Source organism: Branchiostoma belcheri, unplaced genomic scaffold (assembly GCF_001625305.1).
Source record: "Branchiostoma belcheri isolate BF01 breed outbred unplaced genomic scaffold, Haploidv18h27 scaffold23, whole genome shotgun sequence".
Lineage (NCBI taxonomy): Eukaryota > Metazoa > Chordata > Leptocardii > Amphioxiformes > Branchiostomatidae > Branchiostoma > Branchiostoma belcheri.
In genome coordinates, this window is record NW_017803824.1 from 1305387 (window position 1) to 1330238 (window position 24852).

The following is a 24852-nucleotide window of genomic DNA, read 5'->3' on the forward strand; positions in this document are numbered from 1 at the left end:
AAACCAAAGGAGCCAACCTCTGTGTTTTTGCCAGACCCTCCAAACATATTTAATGTTGAGGGTTGATTGAAAACTGGCGAAACTTGTTTGAAGGACTGCTCGCAAGCAACTGAGACATAACAAAGTTGAAACCCTAAGTATGTTCTTCTTGAACGATCTCTAGCAATATATTTTGTCACACACATAAGAGAAGAAAAATACTACATCTACTACTACATCAGAACGAGATATTGATATATTCAGGTTGAAACGATAATGATCTCATGGTATAAAATCACACAGGGATGAATTTTCAGACCAAGGCATTTCTGAAGCCTTTCAAGCTTCGGAAATACACAATGTCGCTTACGGGCCGTCCTTGTGAGTGAGGGTGAAAGCAGACTTTGTGGGACATCTGCTTACAGTGAGAAAAATACCGCAATTGTTCTCCAATGATAGCACTGGTGATGTACCCATGGACGACTTAAACTAACACTATACTACAGGCTCCGCTCTTGAGGCGTCGCCAAAAAATAAACGAAATCCCAAATTTGCTAGATGTGACCAAATACTAATACGTGTAGTGAGAGTTAGTGGTTAGCAGACACGGTATTTTATCACAGCAGACACAGTATGTTATCATTGTCGGTAAGCCATTTTGAAAACGGCATGGTTTAACATCGTTTGGTCGTTTTAAAAATGGCGCCGTGTGCCGCTAGCCTCTTAACGTCACTACCTTAACAACAATTGCCAATCTTGAATTTATTTTACTTACCATAAAACAATCGTTCATCGCAGCAGTTTGTGGTCCATTGGTTCAGAAACACTGAAGATGTTTCCGATTTGATGTACTGTGTTTATGCATCGGTTTTTTAAATGTTTTCTCGGCTTCTGAATCATGTATGTGTTTCAAACCGTTTGGTTGGGAATAGTGCATCATGTAATGGAGGCAAATGCGGTGGTGTCTCCTGTTTGCAGAAGGGGGAAGCAGGGAATGTAGTTTTCCTCTAAACCCCATCCCCGCCCTTGCTTCCCCCTGAGAAGTCCCATTGGAACAGCAGTCGATCTGCACCTCGAAAACGTCGCCCAATCAAGGCCCACTGATTGATGCAACGACCACCGCGATTGGTCGCGTGGGAGTGTCGCATCAGTGTGGCGCCTCGGGATTGGTCGACGTTCGTCCGGATCCGCTGCTGTGGCCTGGCTGTGACCACTAACGGTTTCTTGTGTATTATTTGTGGTGGACTTCTACCATGCATTAGGTGGTGGCAGGCCGCGAGGGGCTGGCAGTTCTCCACAGCCTGTTAGTTACATCCCGTTCTGCGTGCATGATGAGGTTTCTACGTAACACTATCGTGGCTACTGTACTTAGTTTACAATCCACATCCCATCACAAACCGCTCACGGGGCCCGCGCCCGTGTGCTCACTTTCTGTTTGACACATCTTATCTGTAACTCATACAAACCCCTCAAAGTAATCTTCCCCCTGAAATTCGGAATTTCAAAATTTCTGATGAATAATAATACTAGTAGTCTTCTGCATGTGCGTAAAAGTCACAACTTTGCAGTATTAAAGAAAAAAAAAGATACAATACAAAACAATCAAAGATTTTAACTTAGTGTACTTCCCTGTGTGGTAGCATGGTTTCTTGGACAGAAATGGGAGTTAAAATCGTTTGGCATGATTTGAAGCACAATTTGTCATGGTCTGTGTACTTAACAAAATCTTGAGCATCTTGATCTGTTATACTGCTTACATCTCTGGCAATATTCTGGAATTGTCTGTCATGTGCCTAAGGATCAGTTGTACGGATATTTTTCATGATTGATACCAAGAAACTGATTTTCTTTTTTTCCTTGCAGCGTGAATGCTCTTGCAGACGCCGAAAAATCGACAGTCTTGGCGACACGATACCAAAACTTCCACCCATTCCAACTTTCTGTGTACACATATGATGTACCACCATAATTATACATAAAAGCACGACAAAAAAAAAACGCACATTTCATGAAATGCATGTGATTTTTACGGCGTCTGTATTTTCTACCTGCCAAGTCCGTCTCCTCTGCTTATTTTGACAGAGGGACGGCTAAGCGCCCATCATTTACGCTGCTTCTGGTTTTCCATCCCGGCCCAACAACATCCGACCTTCCCGCTGTACCCCCAAACATATCTATTTAGTCTTTGATCATATGACCACCATTATGTACTGCAGGTGCAGGCACAAGGTTCCATATTGGTAAAAAAAAAAGAAAGAAAAAAAAAAGAAAATGTTTTCCAAAACGTGCTTTCGCCTGCAAGGCGCCAGGGCAAGAAATGTAAAAGTCACGTGATGGAGTCCTCCTCAGGAAACATCGATCACGTGACTTCCAATTATAACGTATAGAATAGAAATGGTCACGTGGTCAAACGGTTACAACGAACGTTTTAAGGGCCATTTGGAATGTTCAAAAGGTTTTCATCACTTGTTCTGAAGTGACCTATCCTGCTGAATTCTAAATTTGCCAAACTTTTAACAACGGTGATGAACAAACACTTTTTGACATAACGCTAATGTCGGAAATATTTTGACAAAAAATTTCAGCTTTTTACGTCACTTCCGAGTCTATACCGGAAACGGAAAACCATGAATGACGTAACAAAGGGCGTGGCGGGTAGGAAACTTTAAGAAACCCTGAACAACCTTGGGACCGTCTCAAAATATCCCCTGTGTCTTTGCTATAGGTGTTGGATACGCAATGGTGGTGGTGTCAGCGTTGGTCTGTATCTACTACAACGTGATCATAGCCTGGGCCCTGTACTACCTGTTCGCCTCCTTCACTAACGTGCTGCCCTGGACACTGTGCAACCAGTATGTATTTACTGACAAACTAATGATTTTCAAGTGAAACCAATCATTGTGCAATGTTATGTGACATGTTGTACTGTGCTTTTGTATTATACATGTGTACAGCAATGACCGAAATGACCTGGGCTTTGTCACTTTCTTATTTTCGAATAAAGAATGATTTTACATACTGTCCATTAGCCAAGGTACCATCCTGGTTAGTTTGTACCCGCTCCAAAAGTCATCTGGGAGACGATGTCGGCCCCCGTCGCGGTTGAGTGAAGGGTGATGGACCCTGATGTAAATAGCCTCTTTCACCCCTCTCAGCAAATAGTCTAAGAGTACACCGGCATCTTCTTTCCACCACCAGGACTTCTGCATGTAGCTAGAACTTTGCAGTTGCTGTAAACCGATGAATAGCCATTATATAAATAAGAAAATGTAGATGAGATATACTTGACTTCTAGGTGGTGGAACACTGATCAGTGTGGGAAGACGTTTGGAGTGAATGGCACAAACGTCACGCTGGGAGTCAACGGGACCAACTCAACAGACTTCACCCGCGTCAGCGCCAGTCATGAGTTCTGGACGTAAGTTGTTGTACTTCTCGATACCTCCTCACATAGCTGCACTTACCTTGTACAACTGCAAGCAACACTGACCTCGGTAGCTTATCCATACGAGAGTAATGTCGGACGGGCCATTCTTTGGTGATAAAACTCGTGAAGTTTCGTTGAGTGCAACTAGTTGCCATCAAACACAGTTTCGGCACCATCACTAGAAAGCTTAAAACCACTCCTGCAATTAAATGTGCAAAGATTGAGTATAATAGGTCGTTCGGTGTAATATAGCTAGCTGCCGCCGCGCCGCGTGCCTCCAAAGCTGGTGTGTTACGCGGAAGGGCGGTTATACCGGCTATACCGATACAGACATAGAAACATACAATCAATTTTGTCGGTCGTAACCGTTTGTTACCCATCCCTCCAGGCACAAGGTGTTGCAGCTGAGTAAGGGAATAGACCAGATGGGTACGGTCCGCTGGGACCTGGCCCTGTGTCTGCTGCTGGCGTGGGTCATCGTCGGCGCCTGTCTCATCAAGGGGGTGAAGTCATCGGGCAAGGTGAAGACATTCTTTCGATATGGTGCATTAACTATTTATGTTTACCTTTAAGAAGGAAAACATATTGTTTTTGCTCTGTTTCCTCTTCTTCTTCTCCTCCTCCTTCTTCTTCTCCAAACCAATATGGCCAATGACCTGAACCAGACGTCTGTCACCATGGTAACTGGTGTTGGGCTACATCATGTTGCAATTTTATAGTAGGAGGGATTTAGACTCCTGTATGACCATATATATGAATGTGTTTGAGTAACAGCATCAATATCACCATATGCGAAGGCAAACGTTATGCATTTGCTTTGCAAATGTTACCTTTCTAGTAAAATATTTTTTATCTGCCTTCCTCCAGGTGGTTTATTTTACCGCTACTTTCCCTTTCGTGGTGCTGTTCATCCTGTTTTTCCGCGGCGTCACGCTAGAGGGCGCTGAGCGCGGCATCCGCTTCTACATCATCCCCGAGTGGAGCAGACTAGCCGAGTCCAAGGTACGGCATTTCTTTGTACAAAGATGTAGCAAGTTTAGGGTTAAAGCATTTGATCCAACACAAAGAAGTTCTCTCACCTAGAACTGTCGACCAGTCACTCTGGTATTCCTCATCTCAATAAGACTCACCCAGTGAGGCTTGTCAGTGGCTTCTTTGAAGTATGATGTCAACACTGGGTCCACGGTATCAGGTAGACGATGTCCCCGTCGCGGTTGAATGATGATGATGACGGTGAAGTTTGACTCAAAATCGTTTCCTATGTTTTAGGTATGGGGAGATGCAGCAATCCAAATTTTCTACTCCCTTGGTCTCGCTTTCGGCAGCCTTGCGACTTTGTCCAGCTACAACAAGTTCCACAACAATGTTATGAGGTATGTAAAAATAAACTAGGTGATTCTGCTTTCATCATTGTGATTTATTTTGTAACATTGGATATCATTGGTCACTTTGAACGTTAAACGGTTGCTGATTGGTCAACAGGGACGCCTTGATCATCGCCGTTGGTAACTGCTGCACGAGCATTTTCTCGGGATTTGTTATCTTCTCGATCATTGGCCACATGTCCTTCATGCTGGACGTTCCGGTTGATAAGGTTGCAGACGAAGGTAAATAAATCTTTGTTTGAATTTTGATTTGCACGAGAACTTTACTTCAATTTTGAACTTGAGATATCAGTAATTTGTAGGTCTAGTTGGTCTAGCCTCAACCCAGTCCATCCCACCGCTGACACCAGTTTTACAGAGTAGAAGTGAGAGAAAACGTAGTAATTGTTCTTTTAAATGAGATGTCAATGACACTCTAACACAACGACTTGGACGAGAACTTCAATTTTGAACTTGAGATGTCAGTAATATCTATCACAACGCTACAAGTTGGTCTAGCCTCAAACCAGACTATCCCACCGCTGACACCAGTTTTACAAAGTAGAAGAGAGAGAAAACGTCAGAATTGTTCTTTGGAGCAAAAAGCAGATGCCAATGATACTCTAACACAACTGTATGCCCCCTATAGGTCCCGGCCTTGCCTTCGTTGCCTACCCTGAGGCCATCTCCCTTCTGCCGATCTCCACTCTCTGGGCGATACTGTTCTTCCTGATGTTACTAACTCTGGGGTTGGATAGCCAGGTGAATACCTATTATACTGTTGCTGTTCTCCGCATTAGATATTCTAAAAAATGAATGATATTTCTGTGCACGGGCCCAACGTCGTGCTTTTGTCCTTCTCCTAGATTTTCTTAACAGTTAAGGAGAAGCAGAAATATTCTATTTCTGGACTTAGAAAATTACCGTAAATTCTTTATTCTTTTCCCTGCAAAGTTTGCGATGATGGAAACCGTGATCACAGCGGTTATCGACGAGTACCCGGAGTATCTCAGACCGAAGAAGAGCATCGTCGTACTGGGACTGTGTGTCATCGGCTACCTACTGGCTCTACCACAAACCACAAATGTATGTACCTGCATTGAATTTATATTCTGATTTTGTAAAGTATTTGTCATAAAGCGGCAGGGTGCACTAGTATTAGATTTCCATCACGTTTGAGACCGCATCCTTGGGGCTATGTCAAAAAGCTGCAAGAAATAGCTCATAATGATTCCATTATGTCCTGAGGAAGGTATTTTAAGGGATATTGAAAAGTATTTTAGATGTTAAGCTTGACGACCTGGACGCAAATTCGTCATGTGATCGCTGTACGATTTTAAACTGGATATTCTCAGGATAGTCGAGCAAATTTCAGCTAGCTGTCATATTGTTGTATTAGATCCTTGTCGGTGGTGGGTTCTGTCAAACTGTCTTAGCCTGCTTTGAAATCCTTTGACATAAAAATTATGCGACAACCTACAATGACTGTGACCGCCCTGTAAGAAAAATAAATATTTTTTTCTTGTCCCTGCTAGGCCGGGATGTACTGGCTTCAGCTGCTGGACTGGTACAGCGCCGGGTTCTCTCTCATGATCATCTCCCTCTGTCTCACCATCGCCATCCAGTACGTCTACGGTAGGACATCTTACTACTATATTTTTGAATTTCTATCTGCAATAATGACTGATGTAAAGACCAAGACTTTTTATCTGGATGTAAAAATCACCATAAGACGCCTCTTAAGCTTTGCGTATGATTGTATGGTAAGGTCTAAGGAAAATACGGCGGACGGTGCCACATTGTCTGCAAACTACTGCGCAATCAACGTGTTTATGTGCAAGAAGCGAGTTCGCTGTCCTCAAAATAGTATCTCTATGTCTCACTTCGCTTCTCGCTCACGAAAATAGCCCTCTTGTGTCTTTAGTTTTGGTTATGATAGACAGAGGCTCACTGGTTAAGTGTCAATTTTACTGTCGCTTGAACAGGGAAGACAGCATTAAATGCAACATGCGAAGAAGATTTTTTTCCGAAGACCTAAAATAGTAATGATTCATACAATCAGTGCACAAGAATAATTTTAAGAACGCCTCTTTCGTTATATTACTAGTAGTTTGAAATCATTCTCGTCAAGTTTTAGTGCTGTTTCAAACGCTGTAACTTTGTAAAAAAATAATAATAATCTACCGCTGTAGACGGTGTTGGTTTCGTTGGCGCCATTCTTTCCAGGCAAGCCTTCCTGTTACCATATAAGGGAATGAATAAAAACGTACGCAGAGTTGCATCATGCGACTGACCTCGTGAAAATTTAATCAAAGACGTCCCATCATCAATAATGTTTTGTCCGCAAATTTCCTCGCGCGCAAGGACGTCATGTCATTTGGCTTGCAATCTCTGGAATTATATTCTAAGGTTACGTAATTTCGGTCTCGCGCAAATCTGTGGCAATGCGGAACAAATTTATTTCATCAATATTTTTTTTTATTTGATAGCACTTTGTTACCTTTAAAGTTCCGCTTTTACGTATACAGTCAAACCTGTACTAGCGGTCACCTTTGTATAGTGGTCACTCGGCCATAGCGGTCAGTTTTTGCCGGTCCCTTGAATTTTTCCCATTGACGTAAGCATTAAGAATCGTGTCTATAGCGGTCACTGTTCAACGCGGTCAGCGGTCACCCCATTCCGGTCCCGCCGGCATGTCAACACCGCCGATAGCGGTCGCGGCTGACCGTAACCCACTAAGCACCACGGCCGTAACACCACCCCACCTCGGGCTACGACCGTTATGAGCCTTGTGATAATTTTCCGATCGCTACATTACTAAAATGTGAACTGAAAATTAGACTCCATATGTGTATGAAATAAAGGAAAACTGACTTTTGACACGAAGTTTCTGCGGTCGCGGGTGTCTTTGATATCTGCGTTTTCGCCAACACCAGTGCCGTGCGTGCCGCATGGAGCTTTCAATGGACTCGGCCGCTCGGCGAAGATTACGGCAAATTATCTTTACAAAAAAACTTAAGAATATCCATATTTGGTTTCTCGATTCCTTGAAATGCGTAGATATGTGCATATCTTCCGTTTTTCATGGGCATAATTAAAGAAATTTGGCTCGAAAATGCGTTTCGTATTTTTCCAAGATGGCGCATGTTGGCTGCAGAGGGAGGTCAATTGGGGTCATCGGAAGACTACACTGTTATGGAGGTAGATACACCGAGTTTTATTTAACTTCATTAGCGTCAAATGACGTAATTACATTATGAAAACATTTGAAATACATTACTACAATTAATGTTAGATGTAAATTTAACACTGTAGTGGATATTTTAGAAAGGATATAAGTCTGAAAGGAGAAAATTTTCTGTTGACTACCACATTGGCATAATGGTAGAGGCAGACAACCCACGCGGGGAGAAACCCAAGCCGTAAACAAAGGAGAGTTTTCGCTAAGTTTTCATGTTCAAAAACGACCAAAAACGGAAAGTAACTGGCAACTGACGAACAATTATTTTGCTGTTAACTAAATAGACAGCATCTTGGTACAAAATAACTTATTTACGTGGTTGGAATTCGCTGTGGCGTATGTCGGTCGCGCGAAGCAAGTGTTCACCAAAGAACAAAAACATGGCGATGTCGTTCTCTTCCACTTTTCGACTAACAACAACAACTTCTAGTAACGTGGCGATTGCGGAGAAACGATGGCGAAAGCGGAAAGACGGACGCCAAACTTATTCCAAAAGGTGGAAGTGATTCGACTGGCAGAGAGAGTGAGAAGAAATCGTCGAAAGCTGAGCTTAGATTAAATGATTTTGCAGTCGATAGAAATTTGTTTGGAGTTGAAAGTTTGTTGCTTGATTTGCTTTCTTTTCTTTAGCCACATGTAGTACTAGTATGTACACAAGAACAGTAAATGACAACCAGTGATTTTGTATGTTTTAAATTATGTGAATGGTTTCATTGTCCCAGAATAGATTAACTGAATATGTTGAGTGTATGTATCTTTGATGTCAAGTTAATGTTTCCATGCAATATTTCTGTATTTCTTTTTTTTTCAAGCAAGTACAAAATAAAGTACAACTAAAGCAAAAGAACAACAAATTATTGAACTAACACATGTACATATAAAAGGGGTTTACCTTTGCAAATGTATGTATAATATATGTTTCAGAATAAAGACATCAATGTTGGTGCTCAAAGCATGTGTTCCCGTTTTTTTGGGGGGGGGTCGAACTAACCGGCTGTTTCTCTATAGTGGTCACTGGCCATAGTGGTCAAATTTGGCCAGTCCCTTGAGTGACCACTATAGGCAGGTTTGACTGTACTCAACAGTGCTATCCGTCAATGCTTTACCATGCACCGAAAGTCCGTTTCAAATTGTATTTGGCGTCCGTTTTTCAACTTAAATACTGAAATCATTGCGTGCCGTATTTATCAATGACTGAACACATTCCTTTGTAGGTAGTAATAAATGCCAATAAGATATATATATTTTGTAGCGAAAATTAAGCTGTCAATCTCTTGGAAGTCTTCGAATGTAGTGCATTCTCCGGTCAGCATTCTAGAACATTCTGTTCACAATAGAAACCCATGGAATGCAGAAGACGTCATTGTGACTACATGCGGTTGTCACAGGATACAGGTTCACACTTTTTCAATCACATATCTGATTAGAAAACTATCCCTTTTGTTTTTAACTGGGAAATACGGCCCACGTGTTGGTTTATTAGTCTTTTATAACTGTAACCTCCAGGGTACATTCCAAATTTCCGGTTCTGAATTCTAATGAAACGCCGCCGTGTTTGCCCTTAATGGGGTATCGGGAGCAGTTGCGTCGATTCCACATCGTACATCAATCATACAGGTTTCATAATCTCTCTCCAACCTGTTGAGATCTATATATATATATACTGTATGCGTCACTGCAGGGATCGAAATACTGGGTGCATGTGCACCTTGGTGGACCCAAAAACGGAGCTTTGCACCGAGTTTCTTTCTGTAGGTGCACTGGTGCACCCAAATGTATTCGTAGATTTACATAAATTATGTAAAAATATAAACAAAATGCATGTATACTAGTATACAGCATATTAGAAAAATAACACCGTTAAAATCTTTGTTGTATACTTGTAGTAATTGTTTTCATCGGAATTTTTGAAAGCTCCCAAACTATGCACAAGCCGCGCTGACATCGTACATAACGTCTTAACGACATTATACTTAGATGGTGCTCCCAAAATTGTCTTGTGCACCCAATTTTGTCATTTGTGTGCTCCAGTGCACCTATATATTCCCATAAATGAATTTTCGAGCCCTGGTTTGTAATCAACATCGCCCACGCAACAAAGACGTACTTTGAAAAAAAAATGAAGTCATTCTCCAAAGGGAGCGGAGATGGCAGTTTAGAGCGATAGACCGGATATTTGAATGTTTGAGTGGGACAAATTTTGGGCACTAACTATTTCGAGCCCTGATTTGTAATCAACATCGCCCACGCAACAAAGATGTATCTTGAAAAGAAAATGAAGCCGTTCTCCAAGGGGAGCGGAGATGGCAGTTTAGACCGATGGGCCGGATATTTGAATGTTTGAGTGGGAAGCAATTTCCGGAGAAACCCTCCTTGCGTCAGAGGTGCGCTTTCAGAGGAGATTGGATTTAAATTGGATACAGTTCGACCGCCAGACAACGGGGGCACATCGTGAATATCAATACTTCATATGATACGGAGTGCCCTTTACAGAAAACTTGATGAGTGTATTGTAAGCATATTTCATGTCCATTTTCTTTATGTTTACCCTCGAAGAAGGAAAACATATAGTTTTTGCTCTGTTTCTTCTTCCTCTTATTTTTCTCCAAACAAATTCAAATGACCTGGACCAGACGTCTGTCACCATGGTAACTGGTGCTGTTGCACAGTTGCTCTGTGGTGTTGGGTTACATTTTGTATCAGGATGGAGTTAATGTGGCTGGTCACATTATATTATACATGAATGTGTTTGAGTAAGAACCAAAAACTTGAGTACTTTGTTATGCTAGACCATGCGAAAGTAATTATGCATTTGCTTTGCAGATGTTACCTTTCTAGTATGTTCTATTCCTGCTACAATTCTCCCTACGTCTTATGTTGATGTAGGAATGAAAAGGTTCTCGAAAGACATCAAGACCATGTTGGGATTCGAGCCGCCCATTTACTTCAAGGTGTGCTGGGTCGCCATCACTCCTGCCCTTCTGATGGTGAGTGCCCCCCTCCTCCTCACTGGTTTAATGAATGGTATTGTTCTTCTTGCACCCCAATCAAAATTGGACGGCATAAAATGAAATACACGTCTTTCTCAGAATTGTAGAAAATCATTCTCGTAGCACGTATAAACAAGTGCTGCTGAAACGGCCCAGTGAGTGACTAGCAAACTTCTTCATTTACAACCACTTGTTTAACTAACAAGAGCCAACGTTTTGATGATCATCTTGCATCCTCATCGGCGCAATTATGACTGGTTCACTGTGTACCGAAACGTCGGCTCTTGTTGAACCAAGGAGCTTCAACAATTGATATAACGTCCTTAGTTAAACAAGTGGTTGTGATTAAAGAACTTTTGCCATTCAGTCATTCACCAACCTGATTGAAGCATTCACGGGTGGGCCAGTGAGTAAGTTACCACAGGTATTCACGGATGTATATACATTTTGTGTGTTTCCACAGTTTATCCTGATCTTTAACCTGGTCCAGTTCAACCCGGTGACGTACGGTGATTACGAGTATCCGAACTGGGCGGAGATCATGGGGCTGCTGATGGGGCTGTCCTCCTGTCTCCTCATCCCCGTGGTCGCCGTCATCCAGGTGTGTCGGCAGAAGGGCAGTCTGCTGGAGGTAAGGGACAACTGCATTGTCTGAAGAGACCAGTTCTTTGTTCTTCAAGACACCACGGGGCATTGACCCGCCATTGTGTTACTACCGTCAGACTTTGACGCACACGAACCTGTCTCTGCATCTGTAGATAGCCGGTATAACCGCCCTTCGGCGTAACACACCAGCTTCTGTATCTGTATAGCCGGTATAACCACCCTTCGGCGTAACACACCAGCTTCTGTATCTGTATAGCCGGTATAACCGCCCTTCGGCGTAACACACCAGCTTCTGTATCTGTATAGCCGGGTGACCTCCCTTCGGCGTAACACACCAGCTTCTGTATCTGTACAGTCGGTATAACCGCCATTTGGCGTAACACACCAGCTTCTGTATCTGTATAGCCGGGTGACCTCCCTTCGGCGTAACACACCAGCTTCTGTATCTGTATAGCCGGTATAACCGCCCTTCGGCGTAACACACCAGCTTCTGTATCTGTATAGCCGGTATAACCGCCCTTCGGCGTAACACACCAGCTTACACAAGTTTACCTGTAACGTATCGAATGAACTATTACGTCACAGGGGTACTTTTCGAATAGAATTGCATTCTAGAACCGGCTTTCGCTTGTGTTGTCCCCCCCTGGCAGATTTACTGACGTGTGTAACTCTGATTTCTGAAAGCCCCTGACCTACGCCGGTACAAGTAGTTCAAACACAGACCCATAGCACACTAGGCCCAAAGTTTTACAGTGTCACTGGATAACTTTGGACCTAGTGTGCCATGGGTCTGCATGGCTCTCCCCAAGCAATGAATCAAGGGTGCTCACCCTGTCCCCAAAGAGAGGGTGAGCACAATCACCCATCTCCCAAAATGTTCAAATTTAGGATTTTCTCTTAGCCATAGTATTTTCATGATAATTCTCTGATTTGCTCATCAACCCATTAGGGAGTACCTCTCCCCTAAGAATTTTTGGCGAGACCCCTGGTCTGGCATCCAGGCTAGACAAGACCAGGAGATACTTTTGTTGAGTTTGTCACTGTGCGCAGCGCACATCTGTGTTTCCTTAGCTATAGCACATGGGAGTATTTACAAGTCGTATTCGCTTTTTTTCAGCGCATCAAGGCCGCCGCCCGTCCTTCTCCAGACTGGGGCCCGGCCCTGGAGGACCATCGACAGGAGATGATGAAGGTGTACGCCGGCAAGTACGGGGTGGAGGTACCGCTAGACGTGACGCCCAACAAGGCTGCCGACCTGCCACCAGACTACACCACAGCCACCACGCTACCGCGCAACGACATCAGCGTACCCTTCTCTGTAACAGGGCACACGCACATGAATGGCAGTCTTCCTGTAACCACGAAATTGTAAATCGTGACCCCTCCCTCCCCATCTATATACTTAGTCTCCACCAGACTCCTTTTGCAGGCTGAATAAATAGTAGAAATCGGTCTAAAAAGGGGATTTAATTGGCCGTGCAGGCAGACAAATGGAGCTTCTCTGGCCGGCCACCTTCTCTGGCCAATTTTACCCCCTTTTATGCCGATTTCTACTATTAATTAAGCCTGCAAAAGGAGTCTGATGGAGACTACTATATACTGTCGCGTCCCATTCCATTGTAAAGAGAGGACCATTTCCACTGTAAAGAGAGAAACCCCGTGATTATATTGTATACTTGGAAAATCTTCATATATAGATAGAGAGTAAAGATCGATGTTTAGCGTGGTCTAGGCAAAGATGTTCTATCATTGTTCTTGGTATTTAACTTGCGGCCGCATACATCGGGAATGCATAGACTCGCTGACCTGTATCGATAAATGTATTATAGTCTAGAATATAAAACAAACAAAAAATGCCAAATATCATCAGGATACTGAATATTTAGAGTTTGCTTATGACTGCAACTTTTTTTTAAATTTGTTTTGAACACTTCAGGTGGTAACTGCTACATATACGGAGCTGAAAACAGTTTTATTTTATGTTATGCAATTTGCCAACGACAGCAAAGAGAGCTTTCAGATACCATGACACGATTTTAAGACATTGTTTACTTGGATTTACCTATAGGCATGTATTAACTTCAACACTTGCAATATCTTGTGATCATTACATTTTTCTAGTTAATGAAACATTGAAGTACTTTATCTTGTACATATTGGCATTCCATCTCTTTTAATTGATGCTAAGTTTGACAATGTAGAAGATAAAGGTGTATATACTAAATATCTTTTCGTAAGTGTCAAATGATTTCTCTTATTGAGTATCAAAGCTTGTCTGTGCTTTTTTATGCCTTGCAATCAGCAACTTTTATCCATGTATAAGTCCGACAAATTTGTATTTACATTATTTCATGTAAGCGCATGTATTTACATGTTTTTTCTGTAAAAACACTATCATGTTATCCGTCCAAAATCCAGTCTCATGACATTCATTATATTCATTACATACTATTTGGAATATCATCAACGTAAATTTTGACTGTGAAATAACATTGCTGTTATCATTATGTCTTCCATTTGGTTTATCTGTTGAAAATAAGTAATTCGTACTGCACTGGATCCCTGCAAACAATTGCCAGCGAATTTAGTACGTCCGATTGGGTGTTGTGCCGACCAATGAAATGCGCTGCTTTCGTGTAAACGCACCGTTGTGATCAACTCCGAAATTCTCAATACCAGTTGCAAGCTCTTTCAGCCAATGAACTGACAGTAAGTTACTCCATGTATTTTACAGATGTGTAAAACACTATCGGATCTAAGTAATCAGAGTGTGTATGTGTGTATGTGTGTCACAGTGTCACAATTGACCAGATGCTTAGAAATTGTGTCAAATCTCTCGTTGCTTAATGCTTATACACTACAAATAGCCACCAGCAGTATTTTGTCCCATTTTAAGTATACTTTATTTGTATGTATTTTATTATAATCCTTATATGTTTTGGTACACGTATCTAGTTTTTAGGGTAGGACAATTTAAAGCGTGTAGACGCAGTCTTGAAGATGATACCGTGTTGTATATTGCATTTGTTTGCGGTGGCAGCTAAGCTTTGAGATTGTGTCTACGAAAGTATTCAAGGTCTTTGTGAATTAAAGGCTATATACGTACTTACGACGTGGTGGTAGTCTATTCGAGACTGTGACAGTGCCCCTTGATATTTACATACGTGTACGCACATCACAACTGCTACATTAGATTACATTAGGTGACATACGATCAAATTTGACCAACCCCTTTTGCATCAGAAATGTACGATCCCGTTCTTTTGGGTCAGTCTACCGATTGCTGCCACATATTTACCAACAAATCTGTGGATTTTGGACAGTATGTATATGTTGCGAAACATTTTGCGTCTCAGCAACTACACTTGGGCAGTTGGAAAACGTTGTGATGGAAAACATCCTAGTGAGTGCCATGCAAATCGGCAATGAAATGGCACACAGTAGACGTGCAATACCGAAAACCGCCATAGGGGTCGCTCTCTGCTATCTCATATGCATGTGGCCCACAAGCCCAAAGCAGATCCTACGGTGGCAAGACAGTACGGGAGTGTCTATACCCAGTGTCCATTAGCCACCGTAGGATCTGCTTGGAGATTAGGCCCGGCTATTATAGACGGGAAAGACGTCGTTTTGCACAGATATGAGCCAGATATCCGTCTTCAACAATCATCAGGTTTTAGTTTAGGATGCTAGGTCTAAAAACATAATAACCTCAATGCATATTAAAAGTCAAAGCTATCATAAATAATCATGATGAAGAGTGTAGAGTGAAATCTCGTTCCGGGATCGGTCATTCACTTTACTATTTTTTAGGGTGGGTGGGTTGAGCGTTATTTTCTGATCCAACGTAACGTTAGATAGCACGCATTAGAGAAGCTGCCAGGGATACCATACTAGGGTTGGCGATCTCCTCTGGTATTTATTCAGCCTGCAAAAGGAGTCTGGTGGAGACTTCTCCAGATCGTGTATGACGCGTAAGATAAGAAGGCCACACCCTGCCTTATCGGGCACACGTGCGCCGCACCCTAGTGCACTTTGAACCATGGCAGGGCAAGAAGCACTGCTAGCACTGAAAGAAAGCTACATCCACGCGCCGAAAAAAAAGCGCGAAACAAGCCTAACATGTGGGACTTCGTGGTTGGACACTCTGAAGATTATCACTGGCTTATTTTTTTTTTCGTTTTATGCTTTTATGGTCTTATATCGGGCTTTCTTGTTTCTTACACATGTTACGCTTTATTGGGGGGGGGGTGCGTAAAAACAAGATACCAGTGCAAAAAATAAAGCCCGATAAAAACGCCTAAAAACACGCCAAAAATAGTGGTCATACCAAGGATTATAACCAAGGATCCCTTTTTTAACTTCCTTGGTCATACTCAGTGAGTCATGCAAGGATTGAAGGAATGTCGTTTCCACTACAACTAACAAGGTGGGAGGGGAGGTGGGCATTCAAAGCGTGTATGACATAGGCCATAACATAATAAGCTAACACTAGGACAATAACACTCAACAGTTCACCTACTCTATGACCTTTTTATATTACTTCTGGTAACCAACCAGGACAAGGACATTAATAGACAGTGTGTATGGACATATGTAGGGCATTCTGTCATAGGGACAATACGGCGTACATTGTCAGCGCCATGGCGAGTGACAACTCATAGCCATGCCATACAACGGTTCTTCTTCCCCTTTCCTATAGTCTTGTGACAGCCTTTCTTTGTATTGAGTGCTACTCATCCAAACAAGCGAAATTCCAGTTGCCACGTGAGCGCCATGTTACGTCGTGGAAAAGTACTGGCGAACGGTGGTCATGAATAATTCAAAAGGATCACTAGACCATACCACCATGAATTACGTCATAGGGGTGCGCTCGGAACAAAACGTTACCATGTTAATAGACAAATACATACATAACAGAATATTAAATTGACTTTTATCATTAACTATATTAAGATTACGACTGCCAAGTATTCTAAGTTTGTTATTATTAGTACTTTATTTGTAAATTGTTAAAGAATTTCACACCCCTAGCCTAATTAAGGGTTGGACGCGTCCGGCCAATGACGCGTTTTTTCCCCCTTGCGGTGACTCAAGGGTCCTTTTGTCCCGGCCGGAGCGCGCGAAGCCTCATTCATCGTTACGACTTCGGCAAGACAACATCATATTTCTGTCGTCCTGGCTGAAGATTATACAACGACCAAGCATCATGGCACCTACTGCGACTTTTGGACGAGATTCTGAGGAAAAGGTAAGCTTTGTGTTATATGCAACCCTCTTTCTATATTAGAATTTTTCAGTTTTACATAATTAAGGGGGCAGGGCCTAAGGCGCCTTTCCTTGAACAATCTTTTGTGCGATACGAGTCCGTTGCTTTGGGCGCGTGGTGATTTATTAACCCTTCAATGAATGATTAGTCTATGCTAGGTATCTGTCTGTGTAAAGGTTGGATGTTAGTCGTTTTTTGCCCATGTTAAACGTTGGAATTGGCGAAAATCGTGCTCTACATGCCCCCCTCCCAACGCCCACCATGCGGTACGAATTTGTGAGAGTTTCCATGTGGCACATCCGGTAGGTACGAGGTAAAGCTTATACGCACATACCCGGGAATTCGTGACGGTTGACAGATCTGGACATATTTGGTGATCATTAGCACAACTATTCTCAAACGATCACTTCCAAATCTAATCTCAAACTTGCCTCGTAAATCGTCCAAAACAGGAACGGGTTTTATTTTTCGTAACCACAACTATTGAACTAAACAGCCCGAGAAACATGATACCACCCACGTGAAATTTTTCCCGCCCTTCGTGAAGAAAAATGAAAACAAAAGTGCTGGTTTCAAAAACACGCTCGATCGAGGAGACCACTACGAAAGAAAAAGGCAAGACAAGTCGTGAGAACCAACGTCTTCAAATTCAAAGTGTGTCCGTAGTCTAGTAATTACCAAGTTATTGTTTCTCAAAGCTATTAGTGTGATCCCACGCCCCTTTACAACGATTAAATATATTATATCATGTACAAATATAGACGTCATCAATGAAGTATGTAAGTATATTTCAAAATGTTTCAAAAAGAGAGAAGAAGCCATTAGAACTTAGATCAATACCACTTATATTTATATTTCTTTTTATCTTATTTTTTAGCATTATATACCTTAGACCTAATGTTAGCCTTTTATATTACTATTGTTTTAGTACTCTCTAGTACATTGTACATCCATGCATTTATCCCTCCGGGGAATGAACATGCAATAAAGTTTCATTACAAAAGGTGTAATCAGTTTGAGGGCTCTGTAATCTTTTCCAAGAGTGTCACAGCGATAATGATACACCATGTTGTTCATTTTTCTTAGTTATCTGGTCATAATTTGATGATAGTACCTCTAGGGAGGAAGTTGATGTCAAGTTGTGGGTGGGACTTCCTTCCTTCTCATTTGGTCAACTTCTACTCCTGGATCCAATTCGTTGCTTCCGTTACATATGTTTTAATGATTTGTATATTCAGGATCCAACATTCACAGATTTTCCACCAAATTCCAGCTAGACTTTGTCCTCATTTCCAGATAAAGAGATTTGCAGAAAGAGATATGATACTCTGACAACAGGTTTGGCCAGTTTTACCAGTGCAAGACTCCTCTTCTTGGAGTACTAGTAGTCTATGCTCTTTGTTCAGTACCCCTGTTTTTCTCACCTGTAGTTTTTTTTACCCAGATCTTTGGACACAATTATCAGCTGTCGCCCCAGGAATAGTAGTAAAACAAGTAATCGCTAATCAATCACTTGTAGATACAAGAGTTATCGTTGTTTAACTAAGAAATTCTTTAGGCCAAAGGTCCAGAGTGACTTGCAGGTATAGTATTTAATGCGACAGAAGCGACAGAAAAGAGCAAATATAAGGGAAGCTGTTAGCCTCCATAGCAGGCTTTTAGAACTGGGGGTTTGGTGGTCTTCGGCTGTTTTCTAATTAGCTCAGTTCTAAGCCTGTGCTTTTTCGGGGGTAATTCAACCAGGCCGGCTATGTTGTCTATATGCAATCAGAAAATAGCACATAAATGATCCCAAAGACCCTGAAGACCCCCCCAAACCCCCAGTTTTTGGCATGCTATGGAGGCTAGGAAGCTGTGTCAGTAAAGCACGTGGCCAAATGGTCTTCCGGACCTCAAGGACATCTTTTCTTTGCTTACCCGATAAACATGATGGCTAGCAAACACTTAAGTTAAGATCAAAGAAATTATCCCGACATGCCAAGCCCTGATAAAAATTTATCCCTTATCTTCTGTACCAGTTATTTGTTCTAGTTTGCTACCTTTTTCCAGGGGAATCGCCCCAAATAATTGTCAGAGCTGTTTTGTCAACTTCACTTTTCTTTGATCATTGTTGTTAAGTTTTTACTGTTTTTTTTTTCTTCACTTTTAGTAGGGGGTGGTGCCATACTTTTCTTTATCTATCTGCCCTATATTGCAGTATGTGTCCCAGAAAAACATGTAGACCGTAGACCCATGTACAGTTAGTCGTCAATATTTATTTAGTGGAGTGGGACAAAGGGGTAACAAAGAACAGGTATAAGAAACTTGGCACTGTCCCATAAAATGCCACTATTTTCAGTTAGCTTTTCATGTTATATTGACTGAAGCCACGGAAAAAAACAGAGTTAAATGTCCCACGTGGTATGCTTTTCTACAGAGTTAAATGTCCCATATTTAAAAGTGTGCCACTGCTTACGCCATTTAGGTCAAGCGTTGAATGGTAAGGGAAAAAACAAGACCCAGGGAGAGCTTTCAGTTTCTGCCAGAACAAAGGCATTTCTGTATTTTGTAGTTGTCTGCACCAATACCACGCTAAGGATGTCATGCTTTCTCTTCTGTTTAGTGCTTCCCAATACAATATTTTGCTTTGGAACTGGCGATGTTGATTCAGTTTAGAACTACTATTACTACCCTAAATTTAACACCAGTCAAAAGCTTTTTTTTTCTCTTGACCGCCAAAGTATGTTGTTTTCATGGAGACATCTTTCGAAGAAAGGCACACAGAAAAATGTGTTTCTACTACAAATGTATTTTAGTGAATACAGCAAATTGTTGGGATCCTACAGGTATAACATACAACAGCATTGCATATGCAATGCCATTGTCAAGCCCTTCTCTGCTTGACCGTTAAAGCATGCTGTTTTTCACAGAGCTTTTTTTCCCTTGACTTTCGAAGAATGCCATTTTAAACACGTAGGCATGTCGTTGAAAGACACATGGAAAATGTTTGTACTGTTTTCAGTGAATACAGCAAATTGTGGGGTATGGATGAGGTAGTGCTTTCAAATATGTATGAGCACACATCGCTAGACGTCACGTCGCCAACGCATGATGGAAATTTCCACACAAGGTGTCTTGTTATTGTCATATAAGTCCTTAGCGATATTTTGTCATGTCAAAGGCGTGGCCCATTACATGCACCTGGCTTGATAATGATACATTGCCTGGAGGTTTTGTAAAATTCCGTGCAACATTCATTGCAAAGACACGGTACATTAATCCAGTTAATTTTTCTTGGTGGGCCTGCATGGGGGTAGTGATTTCAAATTACGCAAAACCTTTGCCACGGATTACGTTAAATTCTCAAGAGTTTATTACTCCGTGAAGGAGGTCAGGACCTCCGGACGGAGTGTTGTAATCGGCTGATTTTTCATGTTCGCAGTCAAAACACTGGGTTCTCTTTGTGTAATCGGCACGCAATTTTATACGCCGTCTGCGGGCATGCCCGTGTTGATGCACGAATGTGTATTTTTGCCGTTGCTGCTTTCGCGGTCAATGTAATATCGCAGACGCACCCCTACAATTACGAGGCGAATTGGAATGGTCCAGAAAAACGCGTTGTTTGGAATAGCAGTGGGGTTCAAAAAAGTTCATGCAGATACGGGGTGGTTTTTATAAGTGGTTCCAGATGTTTTTGCCCATGGTTAAGAGTTTTTTGGAAGATGTTCGCAGCCAAAACGCATTCTTCCGTACGTCGCATTTCTGTGTAATTTCGCATGTGGTGTTGCATTATGTCCGGGATGATGCACGTCTTTTTATTTTTACCGTAGCTGTTTTGATATTGGAGTAAATGCTTATTTTCGAAACATCCCCATTTCTTTGAAATGGTTTCGTCCGTTTATGCAACTGTTACTGCGCTAATGACGACCAGTCGCGCTGTCCTGATACACCGCGAATGTGCGAGTGTTCCCTGTAGACAGTCCCGGGAGTCATTTTTTTGCACATTCCAGGAGCCAAACCAAAATACGTTCATGAACCGAGTCCAAAAAACCGAAACGTGAAAATCGGATGATCGGACCTGATGTACATTTCTCTTTCTATAGATTGTACACACAATACACACATCTTTAGATAATCTGGCCATGGCAGGTTAAAAAAAAAGTAACCCTGAATCATACTAGATTAGCGTAAATGCATGTTAATGCGTTCAAAACAAGAAAAAAATTGTTTCCGGGTATTAATCTCTTGAATCACGGCGCTGAATATTGACGCAAAAATATTTCGGGTCATCGCGCGCCCTTCCCGCGTCACGTGTAGGCATCTCGCATCTCTGATTGGTTGTTGCGTCTTAAGATGACTGAGCCGACGCGCGTTTAAACAATTTTTCTTTGTTCGATTTATCACACTTCACAGAGAATTGTCGCCAATGGCTACTTCTTTTTGTTGCAATATATAATACTTCACGGAGAATTGTCGCCTATGGCTTCTTGTTACGCTTTGCGATTGATGTACTATTACGAATTACGTTGAATTTTGGACGGCTGCCTATGGATTACGAAGACTGAATAGGCCCGATTACGCCTTACGAAAAAGGGCATGCAGGCCCCCTTCTAGATGAAAAGAGAATCTAGTACAGTTTTCTTGTGATCCTAAATTGGTAGGCGTAGGCAGAGCTGAATTTTTTGTGTGTATACAGTTATAATCCCCATGTCGTGACAGGGTTTACATCCAGACATTCCACCCCCTGGTACAGTGTTATCCAATTCAACAGAGAACAAATGAACTGCAGATGAGTCACCATTGTTATATGGACATGAAGCTGGTCCTTGTGTGTCTAGCCTCGCTATTTCCCCAGACGAAATTCTTGTGGGTTCTAAGGAAATGGCATCATCTTGAAGTCATGAAGAGTTTAGCCTCCATAGCATTCCAAAAACTGGGGGTTTTGGGGGTCTGCATGGTCTTTGGGAGCTTTTATGTGCCATTTTCTGATTGCATATAGACAACATAGCCGGCCTGGTATAACTGGGCTAATCAGAAAACAGCCGAAGACCACCAAACCCCCAGTTTTATAAGCCTGCTACGGAGGCTATGAAGAGTTGGTGTAGGGCAAAGTGTCGCTTGTATGGTCTGTGCAGCTTCTCAGCTAGCAGAAGTAGGCCACTCTTCTTTAGATGTTCCCCTTATAAGTGCAACAGGCCATTGGAGAGTGAAGTTTGGATATATAATATATCCCTTACCCGCATGCCTTGCATACCTTTCTGCAATGGTCCAACACACTTAATTTGAAAGGGTTGTCCATGGATGCTGACCACGGAAAAGCCTGAGAAGAGCTGTCATGCATAGCTGTGAAGTTCCTTCTACCATGCAATCTTTAACTCCTGTGCACAACCTAAAGGTTTTGCCCCATTTTTGCTTGATCAGTTTTGATTTTGTCCAAAGTAAGAGGAAGTAAATAGGTAAATAGGACTAACTCTTCTCAGCAATACAGTTGGATATCATATCCCTCTGCAATGTCCTTCCTTTCAAAGTTTTGAAATCTACTAGAATGACTCCCTTGGGAAAGTTGTTCCCCTTTTTGACAAAACTGCCGTACAGAATTACACTGCAAAAGTTTGTCCGTATTCAAACTTAAAACCCCTAGAAACTTCTCAACTGATGCCAGTTAGTTGTTCCAGGGCTAATTTCACTTGTTGACCGGTCAGCAGATACAGAAGTATGTATAGGACTGTATATCACTATCTATTGTGTAGTCTAAAAGCAACTTGTTGAAATGCTCTATTTACAGCAGTTCAATAACCCTGACTTGTTTACCGGAGCGGCGGCCTTGTTGTCGCCATTGGAGTGTTTTTGTAAACAGGGTGCTTGCTTTCCTCCGAGTGGTTGAATACGGGGTGTGGCAGCATACCTGTGCAGAGGTATTTACCATCTAATAACAGGTGTCGCATGGTCTGACTGATCCTTTACTCATTTCCTACAGCGTGTAAAATCGTACTGGTTCCTCAAACAAATAGCAAGGGATCATCTGAATCATTCCGTAATTAGGAAGCACACTGATGATAGAACTATGGAAACTAGGCTTCGCATTTGTGCCTTATGTATTCGGAGACTTCTGTTTTTTTAGCGGAAAGGCTGGAAAGAGGAACACCTCTTAGAATACTTATCAAATAGCTACGCAACAGAGAAGTCAGGGGAAATGCTCTTATTGTGCATTAAAAAGGGATAATGTATGTTAGATGGGTATTGGACAAAGGAGAAACAAACTTACAAAGAAAAAGAAAAAACATTTTACCAGTACAGGTGTGGCAGGCTATTTATATATCTCCCAGCTATATTCTGGCCATCTAGCACAAATGCATACATTATTCACAGTAAGCTTCATTGGATGGGTAGACATTCCTAGCATCCAACTCCTATAATGTAGCCTCTAGCAGGCACCGCGGATAGCTGGAAAAATAGTAGAAATTGGCCGAAATAAAGGAATAGTATACCAGGGGAGGTAGCCGGCCAGAGAAGATCCAATTCACGACCCAATTTCTACTATTTTTCTAGTGATCCATGGTGCCTGGGAGAGGCTACCTATCATGTGGAACAGGCAATGTAGACTAGAGTGATGAAGGAACAAACAGGGTTATCAGATTTCAAGCAGGAAATGGCAAGAGGAAAATTTACTTCCTCCTTGTCATGAGTTTGACAGGATGTGCTTCCTTCCCTGTTTTGAAGTGGTAGAAATTCTTGTGGTATCGAAAAAAAGATGCGAGGCTGACATTCACGAAATTAAAGTATAGCATCATGTGTCCTAGTGACGCAAGCAGTGATGCAGTTCCTTTGCCTGAACATATGGATCAAATTCCGTGGATCGGTGGGTTTGGGTTGGATCCCAGGGTTGGGCCACAGATTGGATAAGGGATTACATTCATCACTTCTGATGGTAGCCACCCCCATGTATGGGGGCCCCGCAAGCCCTTTTCCGTAGAGCGTAATCGGCCGTTTTAATTCTATGTAGAGTGTAGACGGACCACTCTAATTCAACGTAGAGCGTAATTGGCGCATTTTGCGTAGAGCGTATTCTATATAATGCGTTGTAGCCACTTGGAATTTATCGTAAAGCGTAATCAAGAAGTTTCCGAATTCAGCATAGAGCGTTGTCAGGACCCCCCTTTGCAGGCCCTCATGTATGGGTGGAGCTCTGGGCATGAAAACTGTACATTTACATGTTCCTTTTAAAAAAAGCCAACACACTTATTGAGAAGAGTAAGTATGACCTGGTGTCTCAACAAAATTCACCCCCAAAAAAGGGTTTTAAAATTCATTAGGTAATTTTAATTTTGAGCTCACTCACCAGCCACATTGTGCATATGCCCTTGAAGAAGCGTCACCCCTGAAGGCACATTGCACTACTAGCTAATAAAAAGGTTTGTTGGCTTGTCCTCAATCCGAGGTCAACTAAGGGGCACTTTAGACTGACGACGGTTCGATAGTCGTACGAATGTTTATCGTCAAGATGTTGCCGGCGACGGTATTTTACCACCGTCTAAACACGATCAAAATAGTCGCACGACGGTAATCCTCGAATCGTCGTCACTACCACCTCGGACCCTATCGTGCGATCCTTCAGCGGGGGGTCCGAGGAGGATTTTCCATCGTCTAAAGTGAACCGTCGCCGGCGAAGGAAGTGGGAGGTCATTGGCCTTATGCAAATAAGCCTGCAAGCGTTATTTCATGTCCAAGCACATCGCCTGTATCATTAAATGTCGTCAAACCAAGACTTTATATCGTCATACGTGTCTAGTACAATCCCCTGCCACCAATCGCTACTTCTCCAGTACGAACCCGATCCGCCGATCCACATTTCCCGGCCAATATAGCCAGGCCGACTGCAGCACCGAACGCCGGGTTCAAACCCGGAGTATTGCCCCGCTCGGTACATGTGCCATATACCCCTTCTTTGCTGGGCACAAACTCGGCGTCTCATCAACAGGACAACGAGTTAAAAGCAG

At 42.3% G+C, this 24852-nt stretch overlaps 2 protein-coding genes across 5 annotated transcripts in view; both read left to right on the forward strand.

Moving 5' to 3' along the window:
• Positions 1-14138, forward strand: part of LOC109470698 (sodium-dependent proline transporter-like) — a 34226-nt gene extending 20088 nt beyond the window's left edge. For 2 of the 4 annotated variants that reach the window (XM_019769730.1, XM_019769729.1), the window contains exons 4-15: positions 2705-2831; positions 3275-3397; positions 3795-3927; positions 4274-4408; positions 4676-4779; positions 4889-5013; positions 5420-5532; positions 5725-5856; positions 6306-6405; positions 10898-10998; positions 11465-11632; positions 12725-14138. In XM_019769730.1, coding sequence (XP_019625289.1) covers positions 2705-2831; positions 3275-3397; positions 3795-3927; positions 4274-4408; positions 4676-4779; positions 4889-5013; positions 5420-5532; positions 5725-5856; positions 6306-6405; positions 10898-10998; positions 11465-11632; positions 12725-12979 — 1616 coding nt within the window. In that variant the 3' untranslated portion in view covers positions 12980-14138. Of the gene's footprint in view, positions 1-627; positions 1316-2704; positions 2832-3274; positions 3398-3794; positions 3928-4273; positions 4409-4675; positions 4780-4888; positions 5014-5419; positions 5533-5724; positions 5857-6305; positions 6406-10897; positions 10999-11464; positions 11633-12724 lie in introns of those variants that run through there. The other 2 variants (XM_019769732.1, XM_019769731.1) reach the window with 2 other exon arrangements.
• A 2563-nt stretch (positions 14139-16701) lies between these two features.
• LOC109470697 (sodium- and chloride-dependent glycine transporter 1-like) overlaps positions 16702-24852 on the forward strand; it is a 29290-nt gene continuing 21139 nt past the window's right edge. The window contains exon 1 of the mRNA XM_019769728.1: positions 16702-16858. Coding sequence (XP_019625287.1) covers positions 16817-16858 — 42 coding nt within the window. The 5' untranslated portion in view covers positions 16702-16816. The remainder of the gene's footprint in view (positions 16859-24852) is intronic.